This window comes from Lissotriton vulgaris, chromosome 6, assembly GCF_964263255.1.
Source record: "Lissotriton vulgaris chromosome 6, aLisVul1.2, whole genome shotgun sequence".
Taxonomy (NCBI): domain Eukaryota; kingdom Metazoa; phylum Chordata; class Amphibia; order Caudata; family Salamandridae; genus Lissotriton; species Lissotriton vulgaris.
Window position 1 is genome coordinate 1,469,459,695 of NC_141694.1, and position 12,593 is coordinate 1,469,472,287.

The 12,593-nt window shown below is 43.2% G+C and overlaps 1 protein-coding gene across 1 annotated transcript in view; it reads left to right on the forward strand.

Annotated features, from left to right (window-relative positions):
- Window positions 1–12,593, forward strand: part of RAB1A (RAB1A, member RAS oncogene family) — a 153,658-nt gene that overhangs the window by 72,592 nt on the left and 68,473 nt on the right. Inside the window, exon 2 of the mRNA XM_086927595.1 lies at window positions 5,767–5,839. Within this exon, the coding sequence (XP_086783721.1) occupies window positions 5,767–5,839 (73 nt within the window). The remainder of the gene's footprint in view (window positions 1–5,766; window positions 5,840–12,593) is intronic.

The following is a 12,593-nucleotide window of genomic DNA, read 5'->3' on the forward strand; positions in this document are numbered from 1 at the left end:
CTTTGGGCACTGTGCCACTACTGTCCAGTACCACAGTGCAAGTGCTCCCTATTGTAAATTGAGGTATTAATCAGTGGTTCCATGTTTGACTATTTGGTTTACTTGTCAGACCCTAGAACAGTGCACTGGGTGTGCCCAGGTCGTGTAATTCCAAATGCTGCTGGTGGGCTTGCAGCACTGGTTGTGCCACCCATAGAAGGAGCCGTGTAAAATGTGTTTAAGGTCTGCCATTGCAGAGCCTGTGTGCAGTCTGGTACGGTCATGCTGACTGTGCAAGTGCACCCACTTGCCAGTCCCTACACCTTCTCTTTTCTTCATATCAGTCACCCCTTTAGTAGGCCCATGGGCAGGGTGCATTATAAGTATGAGGTAGGACATGCCCTGGTGTGTGTGGCATGTCCTAATAGTGAATTACAGCCATTTTCTTTTTTCACTATTGCAAGGCTACCTGTTCTCCGTAGGCCAGAATGTGCTGTTAGAATTATTACATTTTATAATTCTAACTGACTCAGAGAACATGGTAGAAATTGGAGTTTAGAATGCCTGGAATGATAAAATGAAGTTGGTTTTAACATTCTGTGTTTGCAAATACCACTTTTAGAAAGTAGGTATTTGCTTGCCTAACCTTTCAAGCCTGCCTCTGCTTGGTTGTGTATTCCTTTGTCTGGTTTTGTGAGTGAGAGAGCTGGGGGATTCCAAGAGACAGGATAAGTCAGCCTAGTGGTGAATAGAGAGATCTGCATCTAGATGGGAGGGAGGAGTTGCACCTGAACAATGAATAGGACTGTGCCTGCCTTCCTCAATGCTGGCTCCACCTCCTTGGGAGCGGCTGTTGTCTCTGCCCTGCACACTAAAAGAAGAGGAGTCAAGTCAACAAAGTACTCCAGGACTGTACTTGCCTTCCACAATGCTGGCTCCACCTCCTGTGGGGCGTCTGATGTTTCTGACCTGCACTGTGAAAGGAAAGGAGAAGTCTGTTAAACAGAGTGCTTTAGAACTGGTTTGGACTGGGCAAAGGCCCTCTCCCCTCAGAGAACAAAGGATTTTGGGGTATAAATATTGGGACCCTGATACCATGAAAGTAGATCACTTTGGACTACAAGAAGAAACCTTTACTGAGGAGAGGAACCTGAAGAAACTGAGAAGAGACTAATCCCAATCTGAAGTGCTGCTTGGGGGGGAACGGCCTGCAGTGGTTGCCTTACTGCAAAAGGAAGGAGAAAGGAACTTTGTGTACTTTGCTTTCAATTTGTGAAGGATCTCCAAGGGCTTGGAAAAGAGCTTACCTCCTGCTGAAGTCTCAGGGACAACAAACTTCAACCCCCATACCCCCCAGCGATCTTTTGGAAGTGCCTGCTGCTGTTTTGGGCCTTCTGAGGAACTGCGTGTCGCAAGGAGCTAGAAGCGCGACGCAACAGCATCGAAGCGTGTCGCTGCTGCTGCCGTCACACCTCTGAACAAGGGTGTCGCCTCCTGGAGTTGTCGTACTGCACCACATCGAGAGAAGCGTGCCGCAACGAAGAGTAAACGTGTCTGCGTCGCTATTGCCTGCTATCGCACTTTTGAGCAAGGGTGTCTCCGCTGGAGTTGTCGCACTGCACCGCATCGAGAGAAGAGTCTCGCAACGAGGTAGAAGCGTGTCGCCGTCGCTGGGCCTGCCATCGCACTTCTGAGCAAGGGTGTCGCCGCTGGAACTGTCGCATTGCACCGCATCGAGGAAAGCGCGCCACCGTCTGAGCTGCTGCCGTCGCATTTTTTAACAAGGATGTCGCCTCTGTAGTTGTCGCTTTGCGCGGAAGCTTTACACATCGTGGAAGAAGAGTGTAGTAGTTGGAGCTGTTGCTGTCGCACTTCGGAACAAGGGTGTCGCGGCTGCAGTCCACGCATCGAACCGAGAACTTCTCGCATCCCCGGAGAAGCGTGCCACATCTGGAAGATCTTCACGTCTTTATTTCTTTGCACCTGAACTTTGCCGCATTTCCCTCGCTGCGACATTGCTTGTCATGGAAGCGCAACACATCGTAAGGTACATTGACACAAAGTGTTGCATCTTTAGAACTGAACTTAACTAAGCTAAATCTACCATCTTAAAGTACCAGTATTGTGTATTTTTGTCATTTATGGTCTTGTGGTAACTCTATATAAAGTATACTTATTTTTTATATAAAACCTTGTGTGGTGTCCATCTGTAGTGTTGTCACTGTGTTACTGTATGAGGTCAAATGTTTTACACACTTCCTCTGAGATAAGCCTGTCTGCTCATGCCAAGCTACCAAGGGGGTGAGCAGGGGTTATTTTAGGAGTGTAATCCCCTTGTCCTGACTAGAGGCAAGGGCCCCTCTTTGTGACAAGTACCTACCTGTGCCAACCAGAGACCCCCAAATCTAACCGTAACCTAGGACATGATTTTAGAAGAATACTTAAGCATTTGCAATGCAATAGGTCTCACATTTGCGAGAGTTTAAGCTATGAGCATTGTAAATGACAATGCCTGCTTTTATTTCTGTCTTGATAATTAACAAATAAAAGGCAGTGTCTTTTACAATGCCAATAGCTCAAACTCTTGTAAATGCCAGACCTAATTATCTTCCAAAAAGCGATCGTCATTGTCCTGGGCTGCTTGGAAAGTAAAAGCGCGCGTAGCCCGCTGAATGTTGCAGGAAAGCAAACTCTCTAAAGAAAATAGTGCTTACACACTAAATAAGGCATACCGTGTAACAGAAGTAAAAGGGCAGTCCTCATGAGAGGTTACAAATGAAGACCAGGCAGTTCTAAGAAGCCAGCATTTGTAAAGGACCATGACACCAGCCAATAAAAAATATTGGCGGAGCTTCAAGTCCATACTCTAATGCAGCATGCCGCGCAGAGCAGCTCATCGCCCAGACTCGACCTAAAAAGATAAGGACAGTTTAAAGTAATGTCCAGCACTTCAGCACTATATTAAAGACCGATCACCTTTGTGTAGAGGTAGCAGGTGTGACGAGGTTACTAGCAAAGGTAAAGGAATACAGTTTAGATTCTGGGGCAGAACCTAAGCTCGATGGCAAGAGGGTGTATTACCTATTGAGCAGGAGTCTATTGTAGGTCAGCACTGCAGAGCTTACTTAACATCCAAACGATGTTCAGTTTCTCCGCAGTTGGAGTGATTGAGTTAAAGGATCCTGTGTATGAGGCATGTCAATTTATAAATATATGTGACTTAAATAGGGTTCTACAACATGATACAAGCATTTTGCTCTATTATGAGGGAAGTTTAATGGGAGCTAATTCAGTCTTGGCTAAATGCAAGAGCACCATGATTAATCTGTAAAGAACTTAAGACTTTAATCAAATGTAATTATCTACCAGCAGGAGGTTTTTGGTATCTATTTACTATATCATTATAAGTTGAATGTTGTCATAGTGTTCACAATGCCTTGCAAATCTAGTCCACCATGCAAAAAAAACACCAAGCATTTGATATTATTAGTGATAATGAACAATTTGGACTTGAACCAGACATGTACTAATGAGTTAGAGGGATTTAAGTAGATGAATAGCAGTTGAGTCGGCTTGTGTGTTTGAGAAAGCCGATTGATGTCAGAAGGCTTTTTTGTTTGTTTTGGATACAGCCCCACGAATTCATCATAATCACGTTGGTTTGTAGGTGTCCACTGAGAGGGTCCACATATATGTTGAGAAATATAGTAGCTAAAATAGAACCTTTGGTTTCATACAAAGGAGTCCGATGTGGGTGGAGCCTGAGTTATCACACTTTACATGTCGTCAGTAGTAGTTGAGCCAGATGAAAACCTATTTAGCATATGACCATTTTCGTTTTATGGGCATCAAAGAGGTCTGTATGGTCCACTATATGAAAAGCAGAGGACCAATTGGGGAGAATCAGGAGACCAGGTTCCCTTTTGTCAAGAATGTAGACCATCCTCAACAGTTTGTTGCATAGAAGTATCATTACTTTATTTCCTCTAAGCTCGCTAGATGGATGGATGGATGAGTGGCAAGTACCCTGATGATACAGTTAAGGTGGAATGCAATAAAGATACATTTAATAATTTGAGTCTGGAACAGGTGATCAGTAATTGTCCGGTAGTTGTTGAGGTAATCTGGATCTGCATGTGCTTTTTAGGCAGACAGACATTTTCTGTGGGAATGAGATTCCAAATGTATGACCAAATGTGGGGCATTATGATGGCCGAGCAATTCAGCAAGAGAAAACTGGATGGGTTTGTTGTGTAGTTGCTAGGTAGGAGGCTTTCAAGCCAGTTGATGATTTTCTCCAGACTCAGTGAGCTTTGGGGGCATGGCCTGGAGGGGAAACATCATTTACTACGAAGGAATTACCCCGCATAACGTTTACCACGCGTCACTCACCACGAAAAGGTCTTTTCCACGCGTATGCCTTCAACGTCCGTCTTTACCACACGAGTGGTATTCCTTTGTGTCGTTCTGCCTGTACGATCTGCGTGGGCTTGGGGGGGTTTAGGGGCTGGGGGGGGCTAGGGGGGAGTTGGGGGGGGCTAGGGGGGGTTGGGGGGGTCTCCCCCCCCCCCCAAAAAAAACAAGCGGATAACAATAAATAAATAAGAAAACTTAAAAAACGAACAAGGAAATAGCCTCACCAACAAGGAGACGTGTACGTCATAATTGAAGTCCTTTCACAGTTTTGATAGACGTGTTTTGACACTTGTTTCCGTGGTCGGTGGAAGAAAGGGCTGATGGGGAAAGACGTACAGGGGTCAGATAAGAATCTAAACTTTATTAATTAAGGTATTATTTAAGCGTATTATGAAAAAAATAAAAATAAAATGTAAGGGAATCTGTTTTTAATTGTTTAAAACATCGATCTTTTCCTTCGTACTGCATGTAGCCTATCAGCATCGTTATGTAAATTTTAAATGAGACGTGAGATGTTTCGTAACGTTAATTTTGCGGAGTAAAAACATGCGTTGTCAAATGCTGCGTGGTGAAGACACATGCGAACTAAAGTTCGCGTGGTAATGCCATGCGTGGAACTTGTCTTCGTGGAAAAATCATATATTCGGCCTGGAGTAGGTACATAAATAGGTATTTCTCATCAGTGAAGAATTCAGAATAGCGTTCACTTAATGGACGAGCATTTGTGCGAAACTATTGGAGTTGTAGACTGTTTTATGAAAACCCATCATTTTTGGGGTGGTTATCAGCCAAATTTGATTTTACGAAGGCTTGTTTAGCTTGATAAAATCTGTTTTAGTCAACTGATGAGCCGCCCATTTGCTCATCAGATGACTAAAACGGTAGCAGAATTATAAAATTATACTGGTGAAACCTATGTTCAATAGTCCTTATTTTGTTTATCTTCCTTGAGTTCCACTGAACCCATTTTTGGAGACATTTTTCAGCTTGATATGGTCCAGGTTATTGATATTTACAACGTTTTTTTATAGGAGTGAGGAGGAGCCTGCATCAATTACAGTGTTAGTCATTTGCCAGGACAATGACAAACTAACCTTTTATGTGTCAACATTTTTAAATTCAGAATAAAAATAGGCTAGTTCTAGTCTGATTTCAAGATCAGAAGTGCATCCGGATGTAGAGTGATTGGATTATAGAAGTGATCTGGATAGTATACCATTACAGGGCGTTCAGTTTTGAGGAAGGAATTGAATGTTGCATTTGAGGGAAGAGTTTAGGGGAATATAATTGTCAGAGCAGTCTTTTGTACATAGTCTGTTAACTTTGATTAGTGTTGAATGTTCTTTTAATTAATTTTTTTTTTCCCCCCAGTGATTATTTATTCAAATTGCTGCTCATTGGAGACTCTGGCGTTGGAAAGTCGTGCCTTCTGCTTAGGTTTGCAGTAAGTTCCTTGCTAATTGTGTACACCCACATTTCATTTTCTTCCATAAATGCCATAGCAGTGGTCGTACGCATAAAGACCTTTCAATCTCACATTGTCTTATTTGTACTTTTTTAAGGCTGGTCACTTATGTTGTGAAATGTTTGTGTAGGTAGAAAGGAAGAATTAAACATTTTCCCCAAACAGATTTTGCACGTGAGATGTATTAATGTGCTACTCTAGAATTAAAGTATTTTTAGCAATGATGCCCATCGCAATTGTAGTGTTTTGCACTGTTCGAAGTTGCAAGTATCCAAAAAGTGCTCTGTAAGATGAAATGTATATATTTGCAAGCCAGATATCAACATGCTTCTATCAAGGAACATTTTTTATGAAAGTGAAAAAAAAAATCAGAATATTTTCCATTAAGCTACTTTTTTAAGGTACACAATCCTTTTTCGGAATAATATGCAGTACTCTATGCACAGTATTCCCAAATATTTAAGCCACAGTCATTTCAAAGCTCACCCCCCGTCTCACCCCTGCTCTGGTTCACCCCCGCCACTATTCCCTAATGTGAACTGTATGATATGGAACATATTTCCCATTTTTTCAAGTTAAAGAACTTTCCTTTAATCTCTCTAATATGAAGTACTCGGCCATTTTTGTTTTCCCAGTAACTCAACTGCTAAGTGCTTTAGTAAGTACTACCCTATTAATCCAGAACAAAAGTTCAGTAAAATAAAAAATGGATGAAATCAGGACGTTGACTGTTACGTTTGCAGAAAGATCCTGCACATACCGTGAATGAATGCAAACCTCAAGGCTGAACTAATAACCATTTGTACTTTGAAATGGCCTCACTAAGTCATTCTTGCAGAATTTAGTCTTAAATATGTTCTAGCTCTGCATTTGTTCTAGTATACAAACAATAGAAGAAAAGCTAGTTGTAATAAAAAGGTTAGTGAGATTTTGGAAGAATGGCACGCTTTGATATAGGTACTCTCTAGTATACTAAAAATCAAATTCTAATTTAGGCAGCTACCTAGGGCTAACACCGGTGTAGCAGACATAAAAGGTAATAACCTTGTACTGAATGGCCTAACTAAGAGGGTCGAGAAAAAGAGGATATGTGCCAAATACTTATCTTCCATCCTTAAAATATTCGATCTTCCCTCTAAAATGATGCTTGATGTTGGACATGATTTGTGGCCCAGGCATAATGTATTTTATCCTCAAATCTTGGGAGTAATACCTGCAACATACACAAACTGTTCTAGAACTGTACTGGATGCAGCCAAAGCAATGACCATGTGTTTAACATGCCCTTATATTTACCTGCCTCAGGGGCTAGCACTACCTACAGCATCAGTCAAAAATCAATAGTTTGATATGAGGCAGTGTTTGTTTGCCTAAATATAACATTGGCATTGACCACCATGGTCTTTGAAAGATTAGTTGTCATAAAGTGAACTTAGTGTTATTTTTCATGTAAGGTGAGACTTGGCTACTGTTAGAACTTGCTGAACGTCCAAAATATATTATGGAAAATCACAGAATTTTTAAAGTGTGTATTTTCATTTTGCTTCAATTGCTGTAAACACTTTACATGTAAATCATTAAAAACCGTGAATGGAAGGACTCATGAGGAGGAGCATGATTAAGGCACCAAATTGGGTTAAGCGGTGCAGGTTAGTGAATTCTCTAGTAATTGATTTGGACAGTGGGGTGCAGAGGGAATTATTTTTAGAAGCAAAGGCATCTGATCCTGGAGAATGTTACTTCTATAACTCCTTGGAAACTCTCACTTTTTAGGATGGCAATGCACCTTCAACATATGGAAGACAACAGCAAACTTTAAACTTTCATCACATACTGACACCTGACCCCTTGGTTCCTAAAACTAGACCTGTGGGCTGACTTACTAGTGACGATCAGCCTCAAATAGTCTAGACACTGACCTGGATCATCCTAGAAATGAGGATTAGGTCCAATGCAGTTCTCCTTTTGTGGCTCTAAAGTATGTAATCTTACCATGTACAACTTTTCAGAGTTGTGTGTCATCCTTGAAATATCGGTGAAAAGCAAGTAGACTCTTAGGAAATCTTAAGAGACGGTTGAAACACAGTTTCTATGATGTCTTTACCACTCGAAATGGTAAGATTTTATGCAAATTAAAATGCAGATTGACCACCAAACTATGTGTATCCCAATGCAATATCCAACCTCTCAGACAGTCAAATTTCACTTAACCATCCATTTCACATTACAGCCCGGGCTTAATATTGACGGCCACTTTATTCGCATCCATTCTACACGGAAAATTTCCTTCTAATAAGCTGGGCCAATATTGAGCAGCAACTTCATCACAACGACATAATCTGATTTTTGAGCCTTGAAAAAGCCCTGCGGGCAAAACTCGCGTCAGCTGCTGCTGTTCTTCGTTTATTGAGAATATTGGAAATAAAAGTCAAGTGACCTGGTTCAGGAGTGTGGTTGAAATCTTATTGAAAGGACATTGGACAAAGGACTAATTTGAACGCATCACGGGGAAGAATCTCCATTATTGCTTGCCTTATCACCTTATTGGATTATAGATAGGCTTTCCGGGATTCGGTTAAAACCGACTCTCCCCGACAGTACCCCTCCGGATGAAAATCAGGTGACCCGGTTTAAATTGAGTGTCACTGATTTTCAAAGCCGACGTGGAGGGAGAGGAGCTGTTGTGGTCTTCCGTCTTTTTTACTGCGGCCGCACCCGAGTACTTCACAGGTCTTTAAAAAGACCATTCACTTAATGAGGCTTTGTTGTTCTTTCGCCCCTTCCCGGAGTCCCTGGGGGCGGGGTTGAGCGCAGAAACAGTCTTCATTGCTTGCGGTTTTGTGACATGTCTGGCAGCCAGCCCTCCACCAGGGAGCTTGGAAGCGGACACCTATTGGGCTCAGAGGGCTTCAGTCCCACCCCTCCCACCTCCTTCCCCCGTTGTGTGTGTCAGCCCGGGCTGAGCAGCCTCCAGGGCACACACAAAGACAAGTTTTTGATCTGCCAGCTGCACCCGAGTACACATGGTATACCGAATATCAAATAGCCACATCATATTCCCTATAAAATACAATAAAAAAAAAACTTTATAGGGATTTTACAAACTACAGATGTGTGAGATACTAGCGCTCTACTGCTTTAGCAAGCTTTAAGGTTCAACATTTAGTTAGTCATTTGCAGTCGCCCCCTGCTAACAAAACAATCCCAGCCCCCTCCCTTCCTGAGCCCCTTCTTTGCCTTGTGTGTGATGCCTCTCGCACCCTGTTTGGGTGTGCTACTGTCGGGTGAGACGAGACGGGTCGTGTAGTTTCCTTACAGGGACTGAGTCCCTATAGGTTACGGCAGCGTCTTGGAGCAGCCTTAGTTATCCGAGGGTCTCTCTGGGGGTTTGTTACTTACCCCGTTGGTGATGTGGGAGTGTCCGAGTCGGGACTGGTAAAGCTATCCACTATTGTGTCCCATGCTCAGGTGTGCCAATAGTGCCTCGTCTGACTTCCCTGGGGGCGGGGCTGAACGCAGAAACAGTCTTAATTGCTTGCGGTTTTGTAACATGTCGCCGGCCCTCCAACAGGGAGCTTGGAAGCAAACACCTATTGGGCTCAGGGGGCTTTAGTCCCGTCCCCCCTCCCACCTCCTCCCCCGTTGTGTGTGTCAGCCCAGGCTGAGCAGCCTCCAGCGCACACACAAAGACAAGTTTTTGATCTGCCAGCCGCACCCGAGTACTTCACAGGTCTTTAAAAGACCATTGACTTGTTAATGAGTCTTTGTCTGCAGCCTCCAGTGACTTTCCACAAGAGGTGGCTGGAGGTGTGCCAAAGCCCTAATTCGTAAGGATGTGTCAGTGTCCATAGCAAGGGCTTCACGCCATTGGCCCTCGTGATCGAATACTAATCTGGCTGCAATCCCTTTTTTTACCCACACAGTCTCCAAGTGGTGGTGTTATTCCCATTTGACTCCTCCCTACATGAGTGGCAATGCGCTGTCCACACGGTTGTCTTTACGGCCCCCTAACATTCTTTTACAAGTCCCTGGCAGGTCTCCTACACACTCTTGAGTGGGATTGTATATGATATGCGAAGCAGAAAACTGTGTGTGTGTGGGTGGGTGGGTGGGTGGGTGGGTGTGTGTGTGTGTGTGTGTGTGTGTGTGTGCCAAAATAAGTGGCAGGGCAACAGAAACCCCGTGACCTGGCTGCCGGTAAACCCCCAAAGAGAAGCAAACTTTGTTTCTTTAGAAAGCTAAAAGAAACCTTTAAAACGTTTTCCAAACTACGGAGCACTTCCTCCACACTAAGCAACAAAGAGTCACCAGATTTTATATCATCATCAAAAGCACAAATGTCCATATCCTCTGTGCAAAGGTCACTGGCTGAGACTGCATCACAGACACTTTGCATGCCAGAAAGCTCTTCGGTTTTGATATCATCTCCAGCACTACTACAAACAGCAGGCTAGAGACTGGCGGAAGAAGGGCAGTAGTTTATTGATGTCAGAAAAGTGATGCGGGTACCCGGGCTGATAATGGAGCACCAGGCGGCTCGCAGAAATGTAGAGAGCAGTGGCATTCACCGGGTTCATTGCAGACGCTGCGGCACCGAGGGGATCCAGCGGAAGAAGAAATGCAGTCAGGCAGAGCACCGGGCCCTGAGGGCAGCCAGGGCAGAGGCGCCCCATGCAGCGGTAGTCTCCATGCTTAATGCATGGATTTGGAAGCGGTCAGTTTGTCAAATGCCCAAAGATAAGTTCCTATGCCTCAATCATTCGAAGTGCAGTTGACAGTCTTTTTGGGATCTCAAGTGCGCCTGACATAAGAACCCAAAATGTGTGACTCTGTGCACCACCACCATTTCTCTTTGAAAATGACTTGTTTCCCTGTGCCCAGGAACACTGAAAACTTAAGTGTTTTGATTTAGCACACAGCATGTACATGGATGGTTACTAGTGTCCTCTATGAACTGCAGGTGGAATATTAGAATACAGATGGGATGGCACCACTTTCTGTTTTGTAGTATACCCTGGTGTCATTTCTGTGAATGTGGTCCGGTAGTTTTATTTTGTTTCTGGTGGGAGGGAGGGTGAAAGCCATAGGAAGAATAACAACGTGATGTATATGTTGAGTCTGTACTTTACCCACACCCTCTTTCCGTTTTTGCAAGAAGAATCACCTATTTTTGATATGAAGAGTAAATGGTGGAAAATGCAAAAAAAAAAGAAACCCTTAAAACTTCACCTAGGTGAAAAAGAGTTGCATTTAATACACAGGCCCATGAAACAACAAGACTGTCTGCGATAGACATACTAAACTAAAATGACTGTGACATTTCATTAAGAAATAAGACAACATATTTTCTCCCTCTCCCGTCATTTTCTTTTGCCCACAGGCGCCTCTCCATGTAAAGAACAGAGCCAATATTAGTCAATTAAAAGTCCCTACACAAAAACGTCTGCGTAACTGTCAATAACCCACTCAGTCAAATCCAAAAGCTACAGTATATTCGTCACCAACTTTATTATGAAAATGATTGTTTTGCTAAAAAAAAAAACGAATGTTTTTGTTAAAACCAAACAAAAAAGACAATATTTTGACCGCCCAAGACCAGTTCAGTGTCTTTAAGTGGTGCAACAACAGACGCAGGACATCTAGATTCGATAAAACTGTAAACCAGGTCTTGTTTCTTGGTAGAATCTGTCAAGACACCCTCCCCTTCAAATAGCTGACTACTCTCTCTTTGAGAGCATCTTTTCTTTGAGCCTTGTGTCTACAAAAGAAGTACAGGGGTACGTTTCCATCTTTATTTACTACTTAAGCTAATTCACTTGTAACCATTCAAAGTATGTTGTTAGTTCAGGAAGGCATTCTCTCATGGCTCCAAAACCACAGGTCTATCTAGTTTAAAATTCAGTAATAGTGACTTGTTTGAATAAGTGTCTGGCATTTCCATAATTTCATTACGTACTGCACGCTATTTATTGAAGTGTGCTTATTGCTAAGGAGAAATCTCACACTAATAAAGATGAAATGGTCTTTCTCTGGGCTTGGCTTATTGCAGAGCATCCGGCCATCCTTCTCGCTGAGAGTGGTGCGGATGTTTAGCAGGCGGGGGCTGGGGTAGCTGAGGGGAGCAGGAGTTTGATTTATGGTAGTGCTTCTTTCTGCTTGCACTTTGTTGGCACTCTTCGGTTGTACTGATCATGTTGATAGAAACCTACGGCTGAAATAGCAAACCAGTTATCATTCTTATACAAAACATGTTTTTGTGATCAGTGTGATGCTGAATTGGCAAGATTTCAACTTCACAAACTCAAACACTTAAAGCATAGACTCTTCCATAAACCTTGAAAAAAACAACAGGAGAGGATGTAGTCTAATGGTTAGGGCGGTGGACCTCAAATCTGGCGAATGGGGTTCGAGTCCCGGCAATGACGCTCAACATCCTGTGATTCTGGGCAAATCACGTAATCTACCCGTCCCTAACAAAAATGAATGTGCCCTTGTTTAACGCAAGAGGTGCTCATGTGATGCGCTTCAATACCTTCAGGTAAATCTGAGGGGGGAAAAATAGCAGTGAAAAACCAGCCTAGCTTTACTCAGAGCCATGCCATCGTGCTACGTGATTTGTAAGGAGTGTCCAAAACCATGAACATGTCACCCAGCTCTCAGTTTCTTCAAATGACAACACATTGATTCTAAATAAACTATGAGACCTGCCTTCCTTGCCTACAATGCCCAACAC